Consider the following 25087-nt stretch of genomic DNA (forward strand, 5'->3'; position numbering starts at 1 on the left):
AACGCGAATAGGTGAAAAGCTACAAGGAATTTTTGATTTTGAAGTATACAACTATCAAACGTCGTGTATCAATATTAGCACGAGGAGTTAAAAAACAAGTTTCTCCCCTGAAAATAAATAATTTGAGTTATTTATTAAATAGATAAACATAACTATCTAGTACCTACTTTTTTGCCATTATTTTTTTGTTTTCGTTAATTACGTACCGATTACGGATTTTTTTTATACTTAAACATTCACCCTTACTCGATGACATATTTTCCGGACCTAAACTTAATCGAAAAGGGAAAAAAAATACTTATCTAGGAATATGTAAAACCTGAGTTAGTTAGGTAGGTACGTAGCTACCTACCTACTTAAGTCACCTTAAAAGTAAGCAAGGCATTCGTGCCGACTGGCGAGCGGTCAGCCACTCACTGAATTAATTATATCATTAAAATAACGCAGCCGACTTACTTAAATACCTAATTTAAACGAAAACTTCATTTATCAAACGAAATCTTGTACCTTAGTAAATCACGTCGGTAATAATATCATTTTAGTTTAAAGTTTTGATTAAAAACTCAATATTCACTTGTATGAATTCATACATTGCCCAATAAGATATTTTATACTCGATATCCTGCTGAAATCTCCTAACCTTGAAATCAAACACTTACGTATAGAACGAATGTACATAACTACACAAACTAAGTATATAAATTATATAACGCGCTGTAGGCCTACATCGATCCCTGATTAGCGTACAACCATAAAGAGACTAACTTTCGAATACTAATTAATCAAGTGTACTGCTACTAAATATGTCATGTCAACTATAAATAAACTTAAAATAACCTTAAAAGTATTGTTAAAACAATAATAATAATGAAGCGCGTCTGAAAGGCAAGTTAAAACGTAAGCAAAGTGACTCAGAAAAGTTGCTTCAACAAAGAGTGGAGTCGAATCGTAAAATGGCGTGGAGAGGCCCAATGCCCAATGTGCCCGGATGTTGTACGGCTACGTAAACCTTCCGCCGACGCGCGCGCCCCTGGCGGCGGCTGAACGAAGCTAACTTCATGCCGCGTACACCCGGCGACACAGCTTCCGCGGGCGCTTTTATAATATTATTTATTGCGACATTTATTTTGTTAGGGATTATGTCAAACAATGTTTTTCAGCATTTTGTTTTTCTTTTTGTTTATTTCAGTTTATATGTTATAGTAAATATGACATGTATATTATTAAAGCCCTTTTTGGTAATAATTTACATATGCATTTAAGTTATTTTGCGCCAGCTCGTCTAAACCAGCTATAAGTCAACTTTTTGTATGAAAGAGGCCTATATTTACGTATATATAGTGCATACTAACTTTCCTTTATAAAAAAATATTAAGTAGGTAAGGACACCTTTATTTATGGATTTCGGGAAATGGGGTAAAATATACAAATTACATTACTATCTCATTATGGCATTTTATTCACAACTAACAATTATAGTATAATTAGAAACCCTTGGAATGCGCCCAATCACGTAGATCATTAACGTAATCACCTTTAACTTCGATAAAGCGACCTAACTCATGCACCCTGGTCTCAACATATCTCTTCATTTTCTCTTTCAAAAATTCCTTAATTTCGTCATTCATTTGCCAAATATCGCCATCTATCTTTCTAATCATAGTTATTTTACGTCCACCTTTAAATTTCAACTGTAAATATATTGGCAATGAATGATTCTTCGTTCTTGAAATGAAATAGGGTAGTTCTAGTGCTTCTTCTTTTGGAGGCACCCAACCCGATGGATACTTAGCCTTGGGTTGGACTTCCGGAATGGTTTCGAACGGTAATAGTCTCTCTACATAAGTCCATTCAGCGGGATTTTTTACTATTTCATATTCATATTGTTCGGTTATTTTATGTACTAATGGAGAATTTTTATAATTTGAATAATTTCTGGATACTAAAACCTGAAACAAAGAAAAAAAGCGTTATTTTCTTATTTAAAAAGAAGTATTTATAATCCTATTACATATAACACAATATGTTATTATAATCGTTGAAACAAGTAAACCTTAGCAGTAAAATGCAACAATATCAATAAAACCTACACGCGGCGTCGCTTGTCATCGCTCATCAATCAACGTCATTCTGAAAATAATACAACGTGAGCGAGGACGACTTGCGTGCGCCACCGTACATCCATAGTTCTGTCACATGTTGCAGTCAAAGCCACATTACAAGACGACGCGAGTGAAAATATAATTAAATAATTACCGATAGTGATTCCGGGGCGAGTTTTGTACCAAAATCTACTGCGTGGTTCAAGATTGGTCCAGTTTTTCCGGTAAAAAGTCGCGCAAATGCGCACTGTGCACGCCACATCGCCGCCATTTTGAATAGCGAATAGAGCGAATTGCTACAAGAGCAATAAGAACTATATTATTCGTTTCGAAGGAAACATAATGGCGGACGCCTGCAGACATTTGGGCTTTTCAAAAATCGTTTTCTAAGTTTAATCGCGTGTTTATATTGAACTTTTTCGCATATTATGGTGCATTGTGTGTCTAATTAACCTTTTATTGTGGTTTTTGGACGTTTCGTTGGATAAAATGTGAGTATATTGTGAGGACATTGCAGAGGTGCGCCACGGCTAGGGAAATGATTTGGGGCTTTCGTTCGCTCGACGCACACGCACCGTCAGCTGGTAGGTGGCGTTAGGTGTCATTCGCGACCTAAGGCCACCAAAACATGACTTTTTCATGACTTTCCGGCGCGATTTTCTCCCCAACGAACAATGTAAACAAGTATTTTAGTTTATTTTAAATTGTTTTAAACAATCGTTTGTAAACTAGGCCGCGTATTTTACCATGAAATTAAATCAATTTGAAGAAATAGTGCGCGAACTTGTTGGATGTTCCGATGGCCCAGCTTTTGTTTACGACGATTTCTCAGTCGATTTATTTTACGAAATAAGTTTCCGTGAACTTTATTTATGTTATATTACAATAATGAATGCAGTTTAGTGCTATATTATGTGAATAATTTAGAAATTCCCGTTATAATATTCTGAAGCGAACGATACTTAATTTTATGTGAGAAACGATCTGATTCCAGTAATAACTAAATTACCACGTCGCTAATTTTGATTGTAGGGTGCTACATTGTATTTGTTATTGTGTTTCAGGTTAGAAATGTGTCCACTAGAGGCGTATTATGGCTCAATGTCGTTCTAACACAAAGTTGAAGGATTCCTTGCGGCTGAGAAGTGGAACTAGCTCTGTGAAGGACGACAGCGGCTACGACCCAAGCCCTGAGGAGCCCCTGGCTGACAGCGCCTTGCCAGAGTCAGACGGAGAAGAACACAAGTCCCGGCCCACCTCGACTATCACTCTCAGGTCTAAATCCAGAGCTGACAGCCAGTCTGTACCTGATGTCGGAAGTACGGGATCGTCTCCCACCACACATTCCAATATGAAAACTAAGCAGGCTAAAGATGAGCTGGACAAGAGCATTGATGAGGAAACTACTATAGAACCCAAGACCCGACAGGCCAAGAAGAAGGCCTCCGATATCAGCGAAGAGAACAAAACCAGCCAAGATGAACCCAAGACATCCAAAGAATCTAAGAAAAATTTGAAACCTAAAGCTGTTGTCAAGAAACGACCGCTGGGGATTCGGAAAGCCTTGAGAAGCAAAAAAGTTATCACTACAGCTAAAAGTAAACTCAAGAATGTTATAAAGCAGACCGTCACTAGAGGCAGAAAGCCTGTTGTGAAAACTGAACCTGGGAATTCTCAAGACAAGGAGACTGTTCCACTGATACCTGTTGCTGAAATCAAGAAGGAGCCTGTTGACGAAACAACTCCTAACTCTAGGTCCTCAAGTCCTAAGACGGCTGGCAGGAAACAAAGACTTACATCAGATAAAATCATGCTCAAGTCTGTTCTTGACTCACCCTCAAGCCTCTTGGGGTCCCGGACCAGCCCTTACTCCATGCGCTCCGAGCGCAGCAATAGCCCATCTTTGATTGAAAATAAAAATGTTAGAAGAGGAAAGCCAAGGAATGTAAAAAGCAAACTTTTAAATGAGGTTGTTATGAAAGAACAGAATAAGCGACGCAGGCTACTTTCTGATTCAAAGACTAGCGATACCACAGATGCCTCGGAAGACTGCAAAAAACTGAAGCGAGGCCGCTCCTGCTCTCGCGAGGGCAGTGAGTTCTCCAAATGTTCTGACATCACTGAGTCGGATGTTAGTCTGAGTGAGACACCCACAGACGCTGATGGCAAGGAGCTCAATAAAAAATTAGAAAAGCCTAAGACTGAACTAGATTTAGATTTTGAAAATAATGTACAGATCTCTATTACAGAAAAAGTGCCTTCTCTCATTGATCCTAAATTAACAGATCCTGTAACGGAACCTAGCAGTAACACAAATGAAAAGAGCAAGAAAAACACGAGCTTAAAAAGAAGTACTTCATTAGACTCTGACAACAATAATAGTAATAGGCTAAAGTTAGAAAATTTAAATTCAGCAGAAGACAAGAAAGGGAAGACTGATAAAGACACGCTTCTGGACGCCCGTAGTAGTATACTCAGTAGTATGTCCAAGACTTTTAACACTAAGGAGGTAGCAAAGAATTTAAGGAAAGCCAGACGAGGCCGAAAGGTGGCGGCGGCGGCAAGGCCACGTGTCGGCTTCCAGTCGGCCTCGCGACGAGCCTCGGCCGGCCAGGCTGACGATACAGACAAAACGGAGACCCTCGAGACCCTGTCCAAGGAAATCGACGATCTCATTAACAATTTGGACCAAAACATAGACCGCGACCACGAGATGGCCAGCGAAACCGCAGATGAGGTGCAGACCAAATCTGTCTCCAAGTTTTATGGCTTGTCTAAGCCACTCGGAGACAACAATAGCATCATCACACCGGAGACACCTGTCAAAGATAAAGAGACACCTTCCGTTACGACTGACAGCACACCGTCTAAGACTGATGACAGTGAAAACATAAGACTTCATTATGAGGAAGACTCCCTAGAAAAGGCAGCAGATGCTAACAAACCAGAAATCACCTATAAAGTTAGCTCAGTCGCGAGCATAGACAAACTCATGGATAGATTGAAAGTGTTCGAAGAATTTGACAAGAAAAGACAGAGGCAGGAGTCGGAAGTTAGAACGACTGACAGCAAAACAGTTATGGTTACTAATGACGTCGTTCTAATAAACAAATCGGGAGCAGACATAAAGCAACTGAAAGACGTGCAAACTGTAAGATCCCCTGAGAGACCCATTGAAAAGGAAAATGTACTGAGCTGCTTTGAAAATAACTCTGCCATATCTATAGTTAAAAGAGACCAAGTTAGAAAATCTATTGATATTGACTTACCTAACTCCGTAACTTTAATCAAAAGGAATAGTTTTAGTTCAAGGAAAGAATCTACAAGCTCCAATCATTCAAAGGAATCTGATGCTATCAGCATTTTCGAGAAATCACTGGGCAAAGATGTGACGTTGACTGAAATCAGGAAATCTGTGGACAAATCGGCCCCTGCTACACAGGTGGATTTACACCAGTTTGCTACCCTGCATCCTAACAATCCCACAGCTAGTCTTAAGGGGGTTGTTTTAGATACGAGTCAGATATCTATAACGCCTCGTGTGTTGGACTCAAGTCTTCGTAGATCGAGAGAATCTCTATCTCGAAAAACGTCAGAATCAGCTATAGAGCCAGAAGAGAAGATGGCAGTTCTAGAGAAAATAAAATCACCTCCACAGATTAAATCGCCTCCTCCACAGATAAAATCACCACCACCGATGCCGATCGCAGTGGCACCGACGCCAATTGCAGTGGCACCGACGCCAATCGCAGTGGCACCGAAGCCAATCGCAGTGGTACCAACGCCGATTGCAGCGGCACCGACGCCAATCGCAGTGGCACCGACGCCAATCGCAGTGGCACCAACGCCTATCGCAGTGGCACCGACGCCGATCACAGTGGCACCGACGCCGATCGCAGTGGCACCGACACCAATCACAGTGGCACCAACGCCAATTGCACTGGCACCGACGCCTGTAGCTGTCAAGTCTCCCGAAGTAAAACCTATGGAGACTGAAGCCCTCGCGCCTCCTCTAGAAAACATCAAAATTGTTCCTGAAGACATATCTCTGGCCACTGAAATCCCGAAAGTTGTTAGCGTTATACCTGAGAAACCTGCGGAGATTACTCCTATTGAGCAGGCTGAGGCCACACAACGAGAGCCTGTAAAGCCTGGGCCAATGGTTGAGGAAATCCGCAAGGTAGAAAAAGTAAAAGAGAAAATGGAAATACCTGAAAAAACTAAAGAAGAAAAAATGCATATTCCTGAAGAAGCTAAGGAAACGGAAAATAAAACAGAGACGCCGGTTGAAACTAAACCGTCAGAAAGCAAGCTATCTGAATCCGCAGACCTCGCTAAACCGGGCAAGAGTCCCGGTAAAACAAGTAAATCAGCGCGTAATTCGACCGAAAGCCAACCGGGCCCCAGCACCATGCTGCACGAAACGCCCGAAAGCCAAAAGCGTAAAGAAAATGTACTTAGAACTCTTGGTTTATTAACTCACAAAGCCGCTAAAGAGGCGAAAATAGAGAAACTTAAAGAAAAACAGCGGATTGCTAATATGAATGTGATGAAGAAGTCTAAACAAGGTTCTGGGGACTACACGGGGACGTTGAAGACGGTTATAAAGCTGAATAGGGGTGGAGCGGAGAGAGATAAGAAGAAGTACAGGAGTTCGTTGAAGATGACGTTCCAGAAGAGCAAGAACCGAGCCGGCAAGCCGGCGCCGGAGCCGGGAGACGCGGCGGCCGAGGATGACGCCTACTACACCATCGAACGACGAGAGGTGAGCATTATCTTAACATCTCTCGTTTTCATTCATTTCAGATCAAATCAACCCAATGATTAAGGTATGCTGCACCAAAGAAGGTTCTTAAACTTGTTTTATTCCCAAAATTTCATGTTTGCTAGTACCATAGACAAGACTGCAGGTTCATATATTAATCAAAGGAAAAAAATAAATTCAAATAACGATGGGCGTTCATTACAATCATCAGCAAAAAGTGATTTGTAAACCTTTACTCGAAATCAGTAAGATTTACGATCGACAGTTTGTAGTCTGTGCGGAAAAAGAAATCATAGAATGCATTCCCTTACAAATTCCACAACTCTTTTCTTTCCACATAGCCTACTCATTTAACTAAATCATTGTTTTTGTATTCGTTGGCACTATGAGACTGAATCTGAAAAGCCTGAAAATTGTTATTTCAATTTAAATATACTTTGTCGCCTGCTTTAGTGTGCGATGAATTGATTTGCAAATTTTTTATAACTAATTTTTGTTTAAACTGTTGACCGACTCAGTCGCCTTTTATCGTCCAAAGCGTCTTGCTCTTTTAGGACCAATGACCCCATACCGGACAGCGTGATTTTTGTACGTTTCACGTTGTGTGTAATTTTTGTCGAGTCTTATTCATATTCTCGACTAGATTAGGCTTTTTACCACAGAGTATACTTTGAGGGTGTATTAAAGGTGCATCCACACCGCAGTTAGGACTGGGTCGACTGTCCAGTAGCGCCCTCATTAGGGGAATTGTGTTTTCTAATAAACCAATTAATTTCTGTATACTTAAATCAGTATTTTAATAATGTTGTCCTAATGTAAGTAATATAAAACTCAAAAGTAAGTAATATAAAACTATATTACATAGATCAAAAATTGGGAAATAATTTATACTATATTACTTACTTTTGACTTTATCACCTAAACGGAAGAATGTGTCCACCATTTGTCGTTTAACCGATAAAACAAAAAATAAACAAAATAAAACTATGTGACAAAGACTAAAAGTTGGGGAAACAGTAGGACAACAATATTAATATACTGATTTATACAGAAACTTATTGGTTTAATAGAATTTCTAAAAAGTTAGAAAACACATTTCCCCTAATGAGGGCGCCACTAGACGGTCGACCCAGTCTTGAATTTTGTGGACCAACACAACACTGCAACACGGTAACAGTAGGTAACTTACCAAGTTACTGTTGCACAGCACAGCGGTTTGGATACACCTTACGATATAAGACTCATAAAAAGTTACTTATATTTGTCCAATAAGACGCAAAGTGAGAAAACTTAATCGTACTCACGAGTAACCACGCCGCTCTGCGATCTTTTGCGACAAGCGATCCGATTAGGTCCGCTCGAGCCGGTCATCGGTCTGTCGCGCGACAAATGAGGTCACGGCCGGCGCCCTTTTGGTCTACGCCGGGCCCTCTACGGCTCTACGCCGTAGCACTGCAAACTGCTACTTTTTCACCAATGCATGCTAATTATTATTTTGGCAACGAATTTACACTTTGTAGTAGTGGAGTCTATAGTCAAATCCATATGGATCGTACATAATGTGTCTAAAAAACCAGGCGTTTCATTAGAGTGGTTCACGTTTGTATGGGATAAAATCAAAAGAAGTGGCACACCCTTATTTTGTTACACTTATTATGTTGATAATTCAATTCAATTCAATATTTTAATTCGAATAATACAATCCATATTAATAATAAGTAAGTAAGTAAATATTCTTTATTGTGCACCATACAGTTAAAAATAGACAGAAAATGAAAAAACACGTAAAAGTTAGGTAACAACAGGCGGTCTTATCGCTAAGAAGCGATCTCATCCATAATAAGCCATGCTTTGTAAGTTTATCTCAACTACAAGGGAGTGCTCAACCACTTTCATATTTTTCACCGTTGTATGAAATCCAAAAAAAAAAAAAAAAACAAATTATTAGTTTTTAGATTTTTGTTTAAGTCATTGTTTTCAGATTATTAGAAAATGTGATTTATAAGTTATTAAGTTAAAAAACATTTTTATTTCTATTTTTTATGATTTTTTTTGTTGAAATCTTTTCTTCTATCTTCTAGATTTTGTAAAATTATAAAAAATAGAAATAGTTTTTCCACTTCTAAACTTATAAATCACATGTTCAAATAGTGTGAAAACAGATAATTAAAAATCTAAAAAATAAATACCAATTTCTTTTGGATTTCATACAACAAAAAAATCAAAATCGTTGAGCACTCCCTTGTAGTTTACGAGTATTATATCAGCATAATAATTGTAGCAGAATAAGGAGGTGCCCCGACGGAAAATTAAATAAAAATGTTGATCACCCTATGTTTCATACATAATTTTAGGATCCATATTACAGTGGCATTTTTTAGTACAGCCCCTTAATAAAATCAAATGTAGCACATTATTTCGTATCTTAAAAAAATATAAAGCCTACTTTCCAAACCTCGATGTGGACCATATAATTATGAAGTTACAGTTAGTCCGAGTTATCGCGTAGACAACGCTCACATAAAAAAGCTACCGCGATTTTAACTCTTTCGAAAGACTATTTACTTGTAAAAATTATAAAAATACATCTTAGAAAGTAACGAGGTTCTAACCAGATAAATTCGACAGCCCACTGCGGCACACTGCCAGTTTTTTATTAATTTTTCATAGTCATAAATTGATTCAACATGCTCCGTAAATATTTAACCCTCATAAATATTTATAAATATTTTACTTTACAGTGGGTTTCTCCTTAAAACAATTTGTATGTAGAAATAGTTTTGAATATCTGAATCTTATTAATCAGGCTGGATTCAAATAAATAATTATAAGTTGCAGCATCGTTTATCAAACAAGAGATATATACACGACTGACTGACTATGAGCAACTTTTGTTATGAGAACCCTGAAATCGCAAAATAAAAATTTTGGCGTTCCATACAAAAGTTCAATCCGACATAACACAATATACGAAAACTAGGATTTTATTCGTGTCAAGAGTTGTTGCTATTGTAAAAGTTGGTCATAGAAATGAGTACAATCGGCTACCTACATATGTATCTTGTATGACCTTAAAATCTGTCACCTAGCGTATCAATTCTGTCTCTTGACTCACGATTTTTATCAGCGCGAAACATATTGAGGAGAATATTGAGATAGACGGACTTTGACATACGGGTTCACTTCGGTTTCTCGTTGTCAATTTGTGTAACTTTTATTGTAAGTGATGTAACTAATATTAGTATTATTTGTTCGCAGGCCTTCGCCGGAGCGGGATCAGAGGGTGGGCACAGAAAGTCTTACAGTAACCGCCTTAACCACGGTGTGTGGCTCTTACACTCACCCGGGCACACGCTAGACGCAAACACGAGTTCTTAATAGGCGTTTATGCCACAAATACGTATGAGAAGCCTTTAAGGCCTAATTATGTATAGCATACAACACTTTCTACGACAGCTTAATAACATTAGTTTAACATTTAAATTTTAAATACACCTGTCAGTTTTTTAACCGATAGATTATAAGCTAGTTTAGAAAAAATATGTATGAACATTTTTTTTAATGTTGCTTGTGCTCGCTAGGACCTTAAACTAGCAACATTATTAAATAATTAGATTATTATATAAAGTTCCATGTTTGCGTCTAGTCGTCTAATTCTCCCACGAAAATACCCAGAAGTTTTTAAATAGTTTGAGCGTTAATCTTTATTTTAAAGGTATACAATTCGATAAAAACCTTAAAAAAACTTCTAGATATTATTTTAATTACATTAACTAGCTACCTAATATTTTCTCTCGGTATTGTGAATGGTTAAGACTTGTTTTATTAACTTGGTAAACATATGATTGCATGTTCGTACACTACACATTACGTACATCTGATAACAAAATCAAGTTCTAGGCATGACTTTGAACTGTATAATAAACAATTACAACTGACATTTACAATTTCTGTCAGTTATAACAATTTTCATCACATTTCTCACATTATTTAACATTTGTTTGCACATATCTCTAATCTCTGTTTTATATTCGAGATTATATATTATAATTACAATTCGATTGCCCCAATTTGTCTGACCAATGTGTTAATTTAGTATAAAATTAGTACAGACACAGGATGATTGCGTAGTGAATTGGCAAATCAAACTGACGTTTTAGTATCTGTCATATGATAACAGATCCTCACGAATAAAAAAAAAATCTATTCACGTCAAATGGACAGGATCACCAATAGGCTTATTATTAATTACTGCAATTTTCTGCCGCTAGAGCAGCACTAGCACTTATTTTAAACCATAAAGTAACTTATACATATTATGTCTTAAACAGTTTTTTGAGAAGTTTTCACTATGACATTGAAGCATCATGGCGGTTTGTTTACAGACAGCCTATCACGAAACGCGAAAATCGAAAACTAATCTGCTTCTCTATCGCTCGTATATGCAAGAGTGACAGAGAGGTAAATAGCGAAATTTCGATTTTAGTGGTTCGCAGTGGATCCTCAGTATGTGCTAGTGGTGCTCTCTACGCATATCTTCTCCCTCTTCTATTCATGGACACAACCAACTTTTTACATCTTTATATAAATATATCGCCTCAATAGGCGATATGCATGTCTTCATTTCTTTATAACCCTCTACAGTGGAAGCTGAAGCAGCCCCAGAGCCAGAGCCGAAAGAGACCCTCAACCTGGTGATCCCGGAGAAGGCCTCCTCGTTCAGCATCCACCCGGGCCGGCTGTGCCAGGACCAGTGCTTCTACTGCGGGGGCAAGTTTGGCCTCTTCGACACGCCCTGCCATATCGCCCAGATGAAGAGTACTGAGAGGCAGAAGAAAGTCTTGGACAGTAAGTAAAAAGCTCACACTCACTTAGAATAGAATAAGAATAAGAAACCATTTATTGCCACACAAAATACAATGTTTCACTTAAAAAAATAATAATAATAGGCATGCGCGGCAAAAGGAACGGACTCAGCATACGCTGCGTCAGCCATTTTATTACAAATTGACTGCGCAGCGCTGATTTTCAGTCCGTCCTTCACTGAACCACAATGATATGACATGCGGGTTAATGGATTTTTTGGACTTAGATACATGGCACACCAAGAATAAGCGGGCATCTCGCTCGTTTCTTCCTAGAACGAGCAGAATGTGGAACGAGTTGCCTCCTGAGGTATTTGCTTTGCGCTACGACATGGGATTCTTCAAGAAGCGGGTATTTAGGGTTCTCAAGGGTCGGCAACGCTTAAGTGGCTCCTATGATGTTGCTTATGTCCATGGGCGACGATGACCGCTTCCCATCAGGCGGCTCGTCTGCTCGTTTGCTGACTATACTATAACATAAAAAACCGGCCAAGAGCATGTCGGGCCACGCTCAGTGTAGGGTTCCGTAGTTACTCTTCCGTCACAATAAGCTAAACTGGAGCTTAAAGTGTTGTAAATGGTACCTTTCACCCGAGTTAAACAAATAGGCAAATTTGCATAATCAGTACCTAATTAAAGTAAGTCTTTTTACTATGAAGGGAAAACTTTTTGCGATAACTCAAAAACAGCTAAACTGATCATGTCCGCTATAGTTTTCATTTAATGTCTTTCTTAAGCTCTACTTCCACGATTTTTTTCATATTTTTTGGACCTATGGTTCAAAAGTTAGAGGGGGGGGGGGGACACATTTTTTTTTTCTTTCGGAGCGATTATCTCCGAACATATTCACTTTATCAAAAAATGTTTCTTAAAAACCCCTATTAGTTTTGAAAGACCTTTCCAACGATACCCCACACTCTAGGGTTGAAGCGAAAAAAAAATTCACCCCCACTTTACGTGTAGAGGAGGTACCCTAAAAAAAATTAAATTTTTAGATTTTATTGTACGACTTTGTCGGCTTTATTGATTTATATATCCATGCCAAAATTCAGCTTTCTAGCACTAACGACCACGGAGCAAAGCCTCGGACAGACAGACAGACAGACAGACAGACAGACAGACGGACATGGCGAAACTATAAGGGTTCCGTTTTATGCCATTTGGCTACGGAACCCTAAAAAGAAGTAAACTTGTTACGCACGTAATTTAACCCCCTAATATCTTGCTTACAAATATGTATTCAAGGGTAAGACTGTTAAGCTAATAATTTTACTGACTGTACAATACAGTGCCCTTATTCGTTATAATCTAATTAGAAGCCAAATTCAATAGCATTTCTTTTATAATTCATAACAAACTAAATTCATCCCAATTTACTATACAACAAGGTTCAAATCGAAAATAGGAAAATGTATGGTGGCTTTACGAGGATAATTGAAGGACATTGTTTTGCTTTCGGAGCGATTATTTCCGAAAATATACACTTTATCAAAAAATGGTTGTCGGAGACCCTTATTCGTTTTAAAAGACCTATTCAACGATGCCTCACGCAAGCAAACTTAAAAAAAAAAACCTAAAAATATTTTTTTTCTAGTTTTTATTTTATCGTCGCCATGCATGATTTATGTTTCCATGCCAAATTGCAGCTTTCTAGTACAAACAATCACGGACCAAAGCCGTGGACGGACCGACAGACGGACATGGCGAAACTATAGGGTTCCTAGATATTTTTTTTATACCACGTCGGTGGCAAACAAGCATACGGCCCGCTTGATGGTAACCAGTCCAGAGGTGCTACATGCGCGTTGCCGACCCTTTAAAAACCTGTACACTCCTTTTTTGAAGAGTCCCATACTGTATACCCTCGGGAAAACCTCGGCAAATTCCAAATTATATGACCACGGAACCCTAAATAATGTGACTTGCATTTGTTTTCGGGTGTCTTAAAACTAAAATTCGATTTTTAAAACGCTTGTGTATCAATTTATCAGGTGTCTATTTCCTGTGTACAACAATTGGCTACTTGACAGTTTTTTTGTATATAAAGTCAAACGATCTTGATTTTCCTGAGGATCAAATGTCTATATAGGACTCATGGCATTTAAGCAACACAAAGGTCAGAAATGAGAGTTAAAGTCTCACGCTCGCAGTCGACGATTGAGACGCCTCTAACAAAATGATAATATGATGTGACGTCACATTATATAAGTCTGTCCTAAATGTATGGAAGATCAAGGAAATTACCATTTTGATCCTGAAATATTGCGTTTATGTGTATAGTTGTTCTAAAATTTATTTTTCAATAAAATGTAAGGAATTGAATGGTATTTTTTTTTTCTGCTTTTGAAAGACAAAAAAAAATTTTTTTTTAGATTTTGGAGCCCTCAATAAAAAAAATTAAATTCAACTTTTTTATAATAGGTTTTTTTTTTAATTAAATACCTATTATAATAGGCATTTTCTATCCATTTAACTATATTTTGTTATAATATTCAACATGTGTCAAGTACCCAATTATTATTGCAGACGAGGAGCGCCTGACCATAGACAGCTGCCTGTGCGACGCGTGCTACCGGCACGTGGACCGGCGCGCCAACTGCCCGTCGTACCGCAAGCGCGCGCCCAAGCCGCCGGGGCAGCCTCCGCAGCCACAGTGAGTTGTTACATCAGCTTGTCAACCATATATTGCTGACACATACGGTATACAAAGTTCCAGGTCGACGCGATCTGTCTACTACTGATTTCTTAATAGTCTTTCGTTGATTTATTAAGTGTTTTCTACTTTTTTCGTGACAAAGCTTCGTTTTTTCCAGATTTGTAAACCTTACGCGTTTGACTTTAATTATTTTCCATTCCCCGTAGACAAGCAGAGAAACCACCAAGCCCGTCGGCGGAACCATCGGAGTCGGACTCGGACGCGGCGCTCGGCGCGCGCTGCCACGCGGCGGGCTGCGGCGCGGCGGCCGCGCGCTCCATCCGCCGCAAGTGGCTCATCAAGATGCGGGCTCCCGTCAGCAAGCTGGTCAGTGCCATATTAGTACCGTCGGAGTCGGACTCGGACGCGGCGCGGCGGCCGCGCGCTCCATCCGCCGCAAGTGGCTCATCAAGATGCGGGCTCCCGTCAGCAAGCTGGTCAGTGCCATATTAGTACCGTCGGAGTCGGACTCGGACGCGGCGCGGCGGCCGCGCGCTCCATCCGCCGCAAGTGGCTCATCAAGATGCGGGCTCCCGTCAGCAAGCTGGTCAGTGCCATATTAGTACCGTCGGAGTCGGACTCGGACGCGGCGCGGCGGCCGCGCGCTCCATCCGCCGCAAGTGGCTCATCAAGATGCGGGCCCCCGTCAGCAAGCTGGTCAGTGCCATATTAGTACCGTCGGAGTCGGACTCGGACGCGGCGCGGCGGCCGCGCGCTCCATCCGCCGCAAGTGGCTCATCAAGATGCGGGCCCCCGTCAGCAAGCTGGTCAGTGCCATATTAGTACCGTCGGAGTCGGACTCGGACGCGGCGCGGCGGCCGCGCGCTCCATCCGCCGCAAGTGGCTCATCAAGATGCGGGCTCCCGTCAGCAAGCTGGTCAGTGCCATATTAGTACCGTCGGAGTCGGACTCGGACGCGGCGCGGCGGCCGCGCGCTCCATCCGCCGCAAGTGGCTCATCAAGATGCGGGCTCCCGTCAGCAAGCTGGTCAGTGCCATATTAGTACCGTCGGAGTCGGACTCGGACGCGGCGCGGCGGCCGCGCGCTCCATCCGCCGCAAGTGGCTCATCAAGATGCGGGCTCCCGTCAGCAAGCTGGTCAGTGCCATATTAGTACCGTCGGAGTCGGACTCGGACGCGGCGCGGCGGCCGCGCGCTCCATCCGCCGCAAGTGGCTCATCAAGATGCGGGCTCCCGTCAGCAAGCTGGTCAGTGCCATATTAGTACCGTCGGAGTCGGACTCGGACGCGGCGCGGCGGCCGCGCGCTCCATCCGCCGCAAGTGGCTCATCAAGATGCGGGCTCCCGTCAGCAAGCTGGTCAGTGCCATATTAGTACCGTCGGAGTCGGACTCGGACGCGGCGCGGCGGCCGCGCGCTCCATCCGCCGCAAGTGGCTCATCAAGATGCGGGCTCCCGTCAGCAAGCTGGTCAGTGCCATATTAGTACCGTCGGAGTCGGACTCGGACGCGGCGCGGCGGCCGCGCGCTCCATCCGCCGCAAGTGGCTCATCAAGATGCGGGCTCCCGTCAGCAAGCTGGTCAGTGCCATATTAGTACCGTCGGAGTCGGACTCGGACGCGGCGCGGCGGCCGCGCGCTCCATCCGCCGCAAGTGGCTCATCAAGATGCGGGCTCCCGTCAGCAAGCTGGTCAGTGCCATATTAGTACCGTCGGAGTCGGACTCGGACGCGGCGCGGCGGCCGCGCGCTCCATCCGCCGCAAGTGGCTCATCAAGATGCGGGCTCCCGTCAGCAAGCTGGTCAGTGCCATATTAGTACCGTCGGAGTCGGACTCGGACGCGGCGCGGCGGCCGCGCGCTCCATCCGCCGCAAGTGGCTCATCAAGATGCGGGCTCCCGTCAGCAAGCTGGTCAGTGCCATATTAGTACCGTCGGAGTCGGACTCGGACGCGGCGCGGCGGCCGCGCGCTCCATCCGCCGCAAGTGGCTCATCAAGATGCGGGCTCCCGTCAGCAAGCTGGTCAGTGCCATATTAGTACCGTCGGAGTCGGACTCGGACGCGGCGCGGCGGCCGCGCGCTCCATCCGCCGCAAGTGGCTCATCAAGATGCGGGCTCCCGTCAGCAAGCTGGTCAGTGCCATATTAGTACCGTCGGAGTCGGACTCGGACGCGGCGCGGCGGCCGCGCGCTCCATCCGCCGCAAGTGGCTCATCAAGATGCGGGCTCCCGTCAGCAAGCTGGTCAGTGCCATATTAGTACCGTCGGAGTCGGACTCGGACGCGGCGCGGCGGCCGCGCGCTCCATCCGCCGCAAGTGGCTCATCAAGATGCGGGCTCCCGTCAGCAAGCTGGTCAGTGCCATATTAGTACCGTCGGAGTCGGACTCGGACGCGGCGCGGCGGCCGCGCGCTCCATCCGCCGCAAGTGGCTCATCAAGATGCGGGCTCCCGTCAGCAAGCTGGTCAGTGCCATATTAGTACCGTCGGAGTCGGACTCGGACGCGGCGCGGCGGCCGCGCGCTCCATCCGCCGCAAGTGGCTCATCAAGATGCGGGCTCCCGTCAGCAAGCTGGTCAGTGCCATATTAGTACCGTCGGAGTCGGACTCGGACGCGGCGCGGCGGCCGCGCGCTCCATCCGCCGCAAGTGGCTCATCAAGATGCGGGCTCCCGTCAGCAAGCTGGTCAGTGCCATATTAGTACCGTCGGAGTCGGACTCGGACGCGGCGCGGCGGCCGCGCGCTCCATCCGCCGCAAGTGGCTCATCAAGATGCGGGCTCCCGTCAGCAAGCTGGTCAGTGCCATATTAGTATCGTCGGAGTCGGACTCGGACGCGGCGCGGCGGCCGCGCGCTCCATCCGCCGCAAGTGGCTCATCAAGATGCGGGCTCCCGTCAGCAAGCTGGTCAGTGCCATATTAGTACCGTCGGAGTCGGACTCGGACGCGGCGCGGCGGCCGCGCGCTCCATCCGCCGCAAGTGGCTCATCAAGATGCGGGCTCCCGTCAGCAAGCTGGTCAGTGCCATATTAGTACCGTCGGAGTCGGACTCGGACGCGGCGCGGCGGCCGCGCGCTCCATCCGCCGCAAGTGGCTCATCAAGATGCGGGCTCCCGTCAGCAAGCTGGTCAGTGCCATATTAGTACCGTCGGAGTCGGACTCGGACGCGGCGCGGCGGCCGCGCGCTCCATCCGCCGCAAGTGGCTCATCAAGATGCGGGCTCCCGTCAGCAAGCTGGTCAGTGCCATATTAGTACCGTCGGAGTCGGACTCGGACGCGGCGCGGCGGCCGCGCGCTCCATCCGCCGCAAGTGGCTCATCAAGATGCGGGCTCCCGTCAGCAAGCTGGTCAGTGCCATATTAGTACCGTCGGAGTCGGACTCGGACGCGGCGCGGCGGCCGCGCGCTCCATCCGCCGCAAGTGGCTCATCAAGATGCGGGCTCCCGTCAGCAAGCTGGTCAGTGCCATATTAGTACCGTCGGAGTCGGACTCGGACGCGGCGCGGCGGCCGCGCGCTCCATCCGCCGCAAGTGGCTCATCAAGATGCGGGCTCCCGTCAGCAAGCTGGTCAGTGCCATATTAGTACCGTCGGAGTCGGACTCGGACGCGGCGCGGCGGCCGCGCGCTCCATCCGCCGCAAGTGGCTCATCAAGATGCGGGCTCCCGTCAGCAAGCTGGTCAGTGCCATATTAGTACCGTCGGAGTCGGACTCGGACGCGGCGCGGCGGCCGCGCGCTCCATCCGCCGCAAGTGGCTCATCAAGATGCGGGCTCCCGTCAGCAAGCTGGTCAGTGCCATATTAGTACCGTCGGAGTCGGACTCGGACGCGGCGCGGCGGCCGCGCGCTCCATCCGCCGCAAGTGGCTCATCAAGATGCGGGCTCCCGTCAGCAAGCTGGTCAGTGCCATATTAGTACCGTCGGAGTCGGACTCGGACGCGGCGCGGCGGCCGCGCGCTCCATCCGCCGCAAGTGGCTCATCAAGATGCGGGCTCCCGTCAGCAAGCTGGTCAGTGCCATATTAGTACCGTCGGAGTCGGACTCGGACGCGGCGCGGCGGCCGCGCGCTCCATCCGCCGCAAGTGGCTCATCAAGATGCGGGCTCCCGTCAGCAAGCTGGTCAGTGCCATATTAGTACCGTCGGAGTCGGACTCGGACGCGGCGCGGCGGCCGCGCGCTCCATCCGCCGCAAGTGGCTCATCAAGATGCGGGCTCCCGTCAGCAAGCTGGTCAGTGCCATATTAGTACCGTCGGAGTCGGACTCGGACGCGGCGCGGCGGCCGCGCGCTCCATCCGCCGCAAGTGGCTCATCAAGATGCGGGCTCCCGTCAGCAAGCTGGTCAGTGCCATATTAGTACCGTCGGAGTCGGACTCGGACGCGGCGCGGCGGCCGCGCGCTCCATCCGCCGCAAGTGGCTCATCAAGATGCGGGCTCCCGTCAGCAAGCTGGTCAGTGCCATATTAGTACCGTCGGAGTCGGACTCGGACGCGGCGCGGCGGCCGCGCGCTCCATCCGCCGCAAGTGGCTCATCAAGATGCGGGCTCCCGTCAGCAAGCTGGTCAGTGCCATATTAGTACCGTCGGAGTCGGACTCGGACGCGGCGCGGCGGCCGCGCGCTCCATCCGCCGCAAGTGGCTCATCAAGATGCGGGCTCCCGTCAGCAAGCTGGTCAGTGCCATATTAGTACCGTCGGAGTCGGACTCGGACGCGGCGCGGCGGCCGCGCGCTCCATCCGCCGCAAGTGGCTCATCAAGATGCGGGCTCCCGTCAGCAAGCTGGTCAGTGCCATATTAGTACCGTCGGAGTCGGACTCGGACGCGGCGCGGCGGCCGCGCGCTCCATCCGCCGCAAGTGGCTCATCAAGATGCGGGCTCCCGTCAGCAAGCTGGTCAGTGCCATATTAGTACCGTCGGAGTCGGACTCGGACGCGGCGCGGCGGCCGCGCGCTCCATCCGCCGCAAGTGGCTCATCAAGATGCGGGCTCCCGTCAGCAAGCTGGTCAGTGCCATATTAGTACCGTCGGAGTCGGACTCGGACGCGGCGCGGCGGCCGCGCGCTCCATCCGCCGCAAGTGGCTCATCAAGATGCGGGCTCCCGTCAGCAAGCTGGTCAGTGCCATATTAGTACCGTCGGAGTCGGACTCGGACGCGGCGCGGCGGCCGCGCGCTCCATCCGCCGCAAGTGGCTCATCAAGATGCGGGCTCCCGTCAGCAAGCTGGTCAGTGCCATATTAGTACCGTCGGAGTCGGACTCGGACGCGGCGCGGCGGCCGCGCGCTCCATCCGCCGCAAGTGGCTCATCAAGATGCGGGCTCCCGTCAGCAAGCTGGTCAGTGCCATATTAGTACCGTCGGAGTCGGACTCGGACGCGGCGCGGCGGCCGCGCGCTCCATCCGCCGCAAGTGGCTCATCAAGATGCGGGCTCCCGTCAGCAAGCTGGTCAGTGCCATATTAGTACCGTCGGAGTCGGACTCGGACGCGGCGCGGCGGCCGCGCGCTCCATCCGCCGCAAGTGGCTCATCAAGATGCGGGCTCCCGTCAGCAAGCTGGTCAGTGCCATATTAGTACCGTCGGAGTCGGACTCGGACGCGGCGCGGCGGCCGCGCGCTCCATCCGCCGCAAGTGGCTCATCAAGATGCGGGCTCCCGTCAGCAAGCTGGTCAGTGCCATATTAGTACCGTCGGAGTCGGACTCGGACGCGGCGCGGCGGCCGCGCGCTCCATCCGCCGCAAGTGGCTCATCAAGATGCGGGCTCCCGTCAGCAAGCTGGTCAGTGCCATATTAGTACCGTCGGAGTCGGACTCGGACGCGGCGCGGCGGCCGCGCGCTCCATCCGCCGCAAGTGGCTCATCAAGATGCGGGCTCCCGTCAGCAAGCTGGTCAGTGCCATATTAGTACCGTCGGAGTCGGACTCGGACGCGGCGCGGCGGCCGCGCGCTCCATCCGCCGCAAGTGGCTCATCAAGATGCGGGCTCCCGTCAGCAAGCTGGTCAGTGCCATATTAGTACCGTCGGAGTCGGACTCGGACGCGGCGCGGCGGCCGCGCGCTCCATCCGCCGCAAGTGGCTCATCAAGATGCGGGCTCCCGTCAGCAAGCTGGTCAGTGCCATATTAGTACCGTCGGAGTCGGACTCGGACGCGGCGCGGCGGCCGCGCGCTCCATCCGCCGCAAGTGGCTCATCAAGATGCGGGCTCCCGTCAGCAAGCTGGTCAGTGCCATATTAGTACCGTCGGAGTCGGACTCGGACGCGGCGCGGCGGCCGCGCGCTCCATCCGCCGCAAGTGGCTCATCAAGATGCGGGCTCCCGTCAGCAAGCTGGTCAGTGCCATATTAGTACCGTCGGAGTCGGACTCGGACGCGGCGCGGCGGCCGCGCGCTCCATCCGCCGCAAGTGGCTCATCAAGATGCGGGCTCCCGTCAGCAAGCTGGTCAGTGCCATATTAGTACCGTCGGAGTCGGACTCGGACGCGGCGCGGCGGCCGCGCGCTCCATCCGCCGCAAGTGGCTCATCAAGATGCGGGCCCCCGTCAGCAAGCTGGTCAGTGCTATATTAGTACCGTCGGAGTCGGACTCGGACGCGGCGCGGCGGCCGCGCGCTCCATCCGCCGCAAGTGGCTCATCAAGATGCGGGCCCCCGTCAGCAAGCTGGTCAGTGCTATATTAGTACCGTCGGAGTCGGACTCGGACGCGGCGCGGCGGCCGCGCGCTCCATCCGCCGCAAGTGGCTCATCAAGATGCGGGCTCCCGTCAGCAAGCTGGTCAGTGCCATATTAGTACCGTCGGAGTCGGACTCGGACGCGGCGCGGCGGCCGCGCGCTCCATCCGCCGCAAGTGGCTCATCAAGATGCGGGCCCCCGTCAGCAAGCTGGTCAGTGCTATATTAGTACCGTCGGAGTCGGACTCGGACGCGGCGCGGCGGCCGCGCGCTCCATCCGCCGCAAGTGGCTCATCAAGATGCGGGCCCCCGTCAGCAAGCTGGTCAGTGCTATATTAGTACCGTCGGAGTCGGACTCGGACGCGGCGCGGCGGCCGCGCGCTCCATCCGCCGCAAGTGGCTCAGCAAGATGCGGGCTCCCGTCAGCAAGCTGGTCAGTGCTATCTTAGTACCGTCGGAGTCGGACTCGGACGCGGCGCGGCGGCCGGGCGCTCCATCCGCCGCAAGTGGCTCATCAAGATGCGGGCCCCCGTCAGCAAGCTGGTCAGTGCTATATTAGTACCGTCGGAGTCGGACTCGGACGCGGCGCGGCGGCCGCGCGCTCCATCAGCCGCAAGTGGCTCATCAAGATGCGGGCCCCCGTCAGCAAGCTGGTCAGTGCTATATTAGTACCGTCGGAGTCGGACTCGGACGCGGCGCGGCGGCCGCGCGCTCCATCCGCCGCAAGTGGCTCATCAAGATGCGGGCCCCCGTCAGCAAGCTGGTCAGTGCTATATTAGTACCGTCGGAGTCGGACTCGGACGCGGCGCGGCGGCCGCGCGCTCCATCCGCCGCAAGTGGCTCATCAAGATGCGGGCCCCCGTCAGCAAGCTGGTCAGTGCTATATTAGTACCGTCGGAGTCGGACTCGGACGCGGCGCGGCGGCCGCGCGCTCCATCCGCCGCAAGTGGCTCATCAAGATGCGGGCCCCCGTCAGCAAGCTGGTCAGTGCTATATTAGTACCGTCGGAGTCGGACTCGGACGCGGCGCGGCGGCCGCGCGCTCCATCCGCCGCAAGTGGCTCATCAAGATGCGGGCCCCCGTCAGCAAGCTGGTCAGTGCTATATTAGTACCGTCGGAGTCGGACTCGGACGCGGCGCGGCGGCCGCGCGCTCCATCCGCCGCAAGTGGCTCATCAAGATGCGGGCCCCCGTCAGCAAGCTGGTCAGTGCTATATTAGTACCGTCGGAGTCGGACTCGGACGCGGCGCGGCGGCCGCGCGCTCCATCCGCCGCAAGTGGCTCATCAAGATGCGGGCCCCCGTCAGCAAGCTGGTCAGTGCTATATTAGTACCGTCGGAGTCGGACTCGGACGCGGCGCGGCGGCCGCGCGCTCCATCCGCCGCAAGTGGCTCATCAAGATGCGGGCCCCCGTCAGCAAGCTGGTCAGTGCTATATTAGTACCGTCGGAGTCGGACTCGGACGCGGCGCGGCGGCCGCGCGCTCCATCCGCCGCAAGTGGCTCATCAAGATGCGGGCCCCCGTCAGCAAGCTGGTCAGTGCTATATTAGTACCGTCGGAGTCGGACTCGGACGCGGCGCGGCGGCCGCGCGCTCCATCCGCCGCAAGTGGCTCATCAAGATGCGGGCCCCCGTCAGCAAGCTGGTCAGTGCTATATTAGTACCGTCGGAGTCGGACTCGGACGCGGCGCGGCGGCCGCGCGCTCCATCCGCCGCAAGTGGCTCATCAAGATGCGGGCCCCCGTCAGCAAGCTGGTCAGTGCTATATTAGTACCGTCGGAGTCGGACTCGGACGCGGCGCGGCGGCCGCGCGCTCCATCCGCCGCAAGTGGCTCATCAAGATGCGGGCCCCCGTCAGCAAGCTGGTCAGTGCTATATTAGTACCGTCGGAGTCGGACTCGGACGCGGCGCGGCGGCCGCGCGCTCCATCCGCCTCAAGTGGCTCATCAAGATGCGGGCTCCCGTCAGCAAGCTGGTCAGTGCTATATTAACTTGGGCTTGGGCCTCGCACGAATGTGTGGGATATTTTACGCTTGCGAGAAAAGATTGCGTCTGAGTGTTTTTTTTTTTTTTTTTTTATTTATTTAGAAACCAAACAGTCGTATAAACATATCAACAATGCAATACAAACGATGTACCACAACAAAAGGAAAATACAACAAAAAGACCTGGAGGTTCATAAATTATAAATTATGTTAACTGATATAAATATAGTTATATAGCTACTTAATGCAAATTTTTGAATCTGATAGAAAAAATAACTGATATCTGTACTTATATATTAAAACAACTTACTTTTAACTATATCTTTTAGACTAGCCAACGAATTTTGAAAACAATCTACTTCGAATAGATTTTGATTATAGTAACTAGGAACTCGTCTGAAAAAGGTATGCCTGGAATAGTTTTTGACCGAAAAACTAATATGAAACAGCGATCGAGGGCGTAAGGGGTGATGCGGACAACTGAAAGTAACTAATCTTAGTAGATTAGGACAATTAATAATATTTTTTAGAATTTTAAACAAAAACATAACGTCTAAGTATATCCTACGGTTAAAAAGAGAAGGTACACCAAAATGTTTCGCCGCCAACGTTGAATTTACAAAATAAGTACCTGTTCTATAACTTAGAGATTTTAAGAAAATGTTTTGAATTCTCTCCAAACGGTCAATATGGACTTGGTATTGTGGTGTCCAAATTACACTCCCGAATTCGAGGATACTCCTAACTAAAGAATAAAATAATAATTTATAAGTATTTGGCCGTTTGAAGGGCTGTCCTACACGAAGAATCATTCCTAACCTTTTATATGCACGTTTACATAAATTATCAATATGCTCATTATAGTTTAGTTGCGAGTCCATAGTGATACCTAAGTCCTTAATGGAAGATACTCGTGCTATGTTATTACCAGACAAATTATAATTATAAATTATCGGGTTGTGTTTCCGATTAAAGCTGATAACAAAACATTTTTCTGTGTTTAAAAACAAATGATTATTAGAGCAATATAGGACAAAATTATCTAAATCTTTTTGCAATAATAGGCAGTCTGCCTCCGAAGACACGGCTTTATAAATCTTTGTGTCATCAGCATATATAAGGTGTTCAGAGCTACGGAAGCAAGCCGCCATATCATTTATATACAGGATAAAAAATAAAGGACCAAGGTGTGACCCCTGAGGTACTCCAGAGGGGATGGGGAGAAAACGAGATGTGTACCCTTTCAAGGCCACACCTTGACTACGATTAGAGAGGTAAGATTTAATCCACCTCAGGAGGTCACCGTGTATACCGAGGTCGAGAAGTTTCTTGATCAAATTATTATGGTTAATTTTATCGAAACACTTCGAAAAATCGGTATACACGGCATCCACCTGGCCCCCAGAGGCTAACCTATTAATAATAAAATCAGAAAAGGTAAGTAGATTCGTGTCAACACTTCTACCTTGGCAAAAACCATGTTGACTGGGCGCGATATGATGACAAAAAGCAGCTGTAATTTTGTTATAAACTATTTTTTCTAAAATTTTTGCGAAAATATTTAATTTACTAATTGGCCTATAGTTTGTAACCAGGTGAGCATCCCCGCTCTTATAAATAGGCGTTCTAGAACAGTTGGAAATAATTAGGTACAACAATAGGGGGATGTTTCTTAACGAACAGTAAAATGTTGCGCCATCGCCGTTATTACGAATTTTTCCATCTCACTCACACTTGCACAGTAGGGGGACTGGTCAAGGTATAAATATATCCGACAAGGTTCACGATCACGCGCCGCACACAATACGTGTGGCGTTCAAATGATTAACAAATCGAAGGGTTCTTTAGAAATATGTAAATGTTTTCAACAGTTGAAGCTGCAGAGCGACTACCCCGGGCTGCACACGCTGGGGCTGTGCGCGGCGCACCACGCGCTGCTGGCGCCGCTGCTGGCGTGCGCGCTGTGCCGCCGCCGCCTCACCAAGCACCAGCACGTGCACATCCTGCAGCAGGTAGGCCCACCGTATTACCAGTTGGGTTAAGATGGTCGGTTCTTTATCATTTGTTCTTCTT

General features: G+C 48.0%; 2 protein-coding genes across 4 annotated transcripts in view; one reads left to right on the forward strand and one right to left on the reverse strand.

The window, feature by feature from the left end:
• Window positions 1–1435: 1435 nt before the first annotated feature.
• Window positions 1436–2430, reverse strand: LOC133526028 (large ribosomal subunit protein mL49). Its single transcript, XM_061862502.1, has 2 exons — window positions 2257–2430; window positions 1436–1949 (listed from the first exon to the last, which is right to left on the reverse strand). The coding sequence occupies exons 1-2, from the start codon at window positions 2371–2373 to the stop codon at window positions 1485–1487; spliced, it is 582 nt and encodes a 193-aa protein (XP_061718486.1). The 5' UTR covers window positions 2374–2430; the 3' UTR covers window positions 1436–1484.
• An 18-nt stretch (window positions 2431–2448) lies between these two features.
• Window positions 2449–25087, forward strand: part of LOC133526027 (uncharacterized) — a 32629-nt gene continuing 9990 nt past the window's right edge. Inside the window, exons 1-7 of one of the 3 annotated variants that reach the window (XM_061862498.1) lie at window positions 2449–2593; window positions 3167–6867; window positions 10126–10189; window positions 11512–11715; window positions 14259–14385; window positions 14595–14754; window positions 24886–25026. In XM_061862498.1, the coding sequence (XP_061718482.1) occupies window positions 3196–6867; window positions 10126–10189; window positions 11512–11715; window positions 14259–14385; window positions 14595–14754; window positions 24886–25026 (4368 nt within the window). In that variant the 5' untranslated portion in view covers window positions 2449–2593; window positions 3167–3195. Of the gene's footprint in view, window positions 2779–3166; window positions 6868–10125; window positions 10190–11511; window positions 11716–14258; window positions 14386–14594; window positions 14755–24885; window positions 25027–25087 lie in introns of all 3 variants that reach the window. The other 2 variants (XM_061862501.1, XM_061862500.1) reach the window with 2 other exon arrangements.

The sequence above is a fragment of the Cydia pomonella genome, chromosome 15 (assembly GCF_033807575.1).
Source record: "Cydia pomonella isolate Wapato2018A chromosome 15, ilCydPomo1, whole genome shotgun sequence".
In the NCBI taxonomy this organism is placed as follows: Eukaryota; Metazoa; Arthropoda; class Insecta; order Lepidoptera; family Tortricidae; genus Cydia; species Cydia pomonella.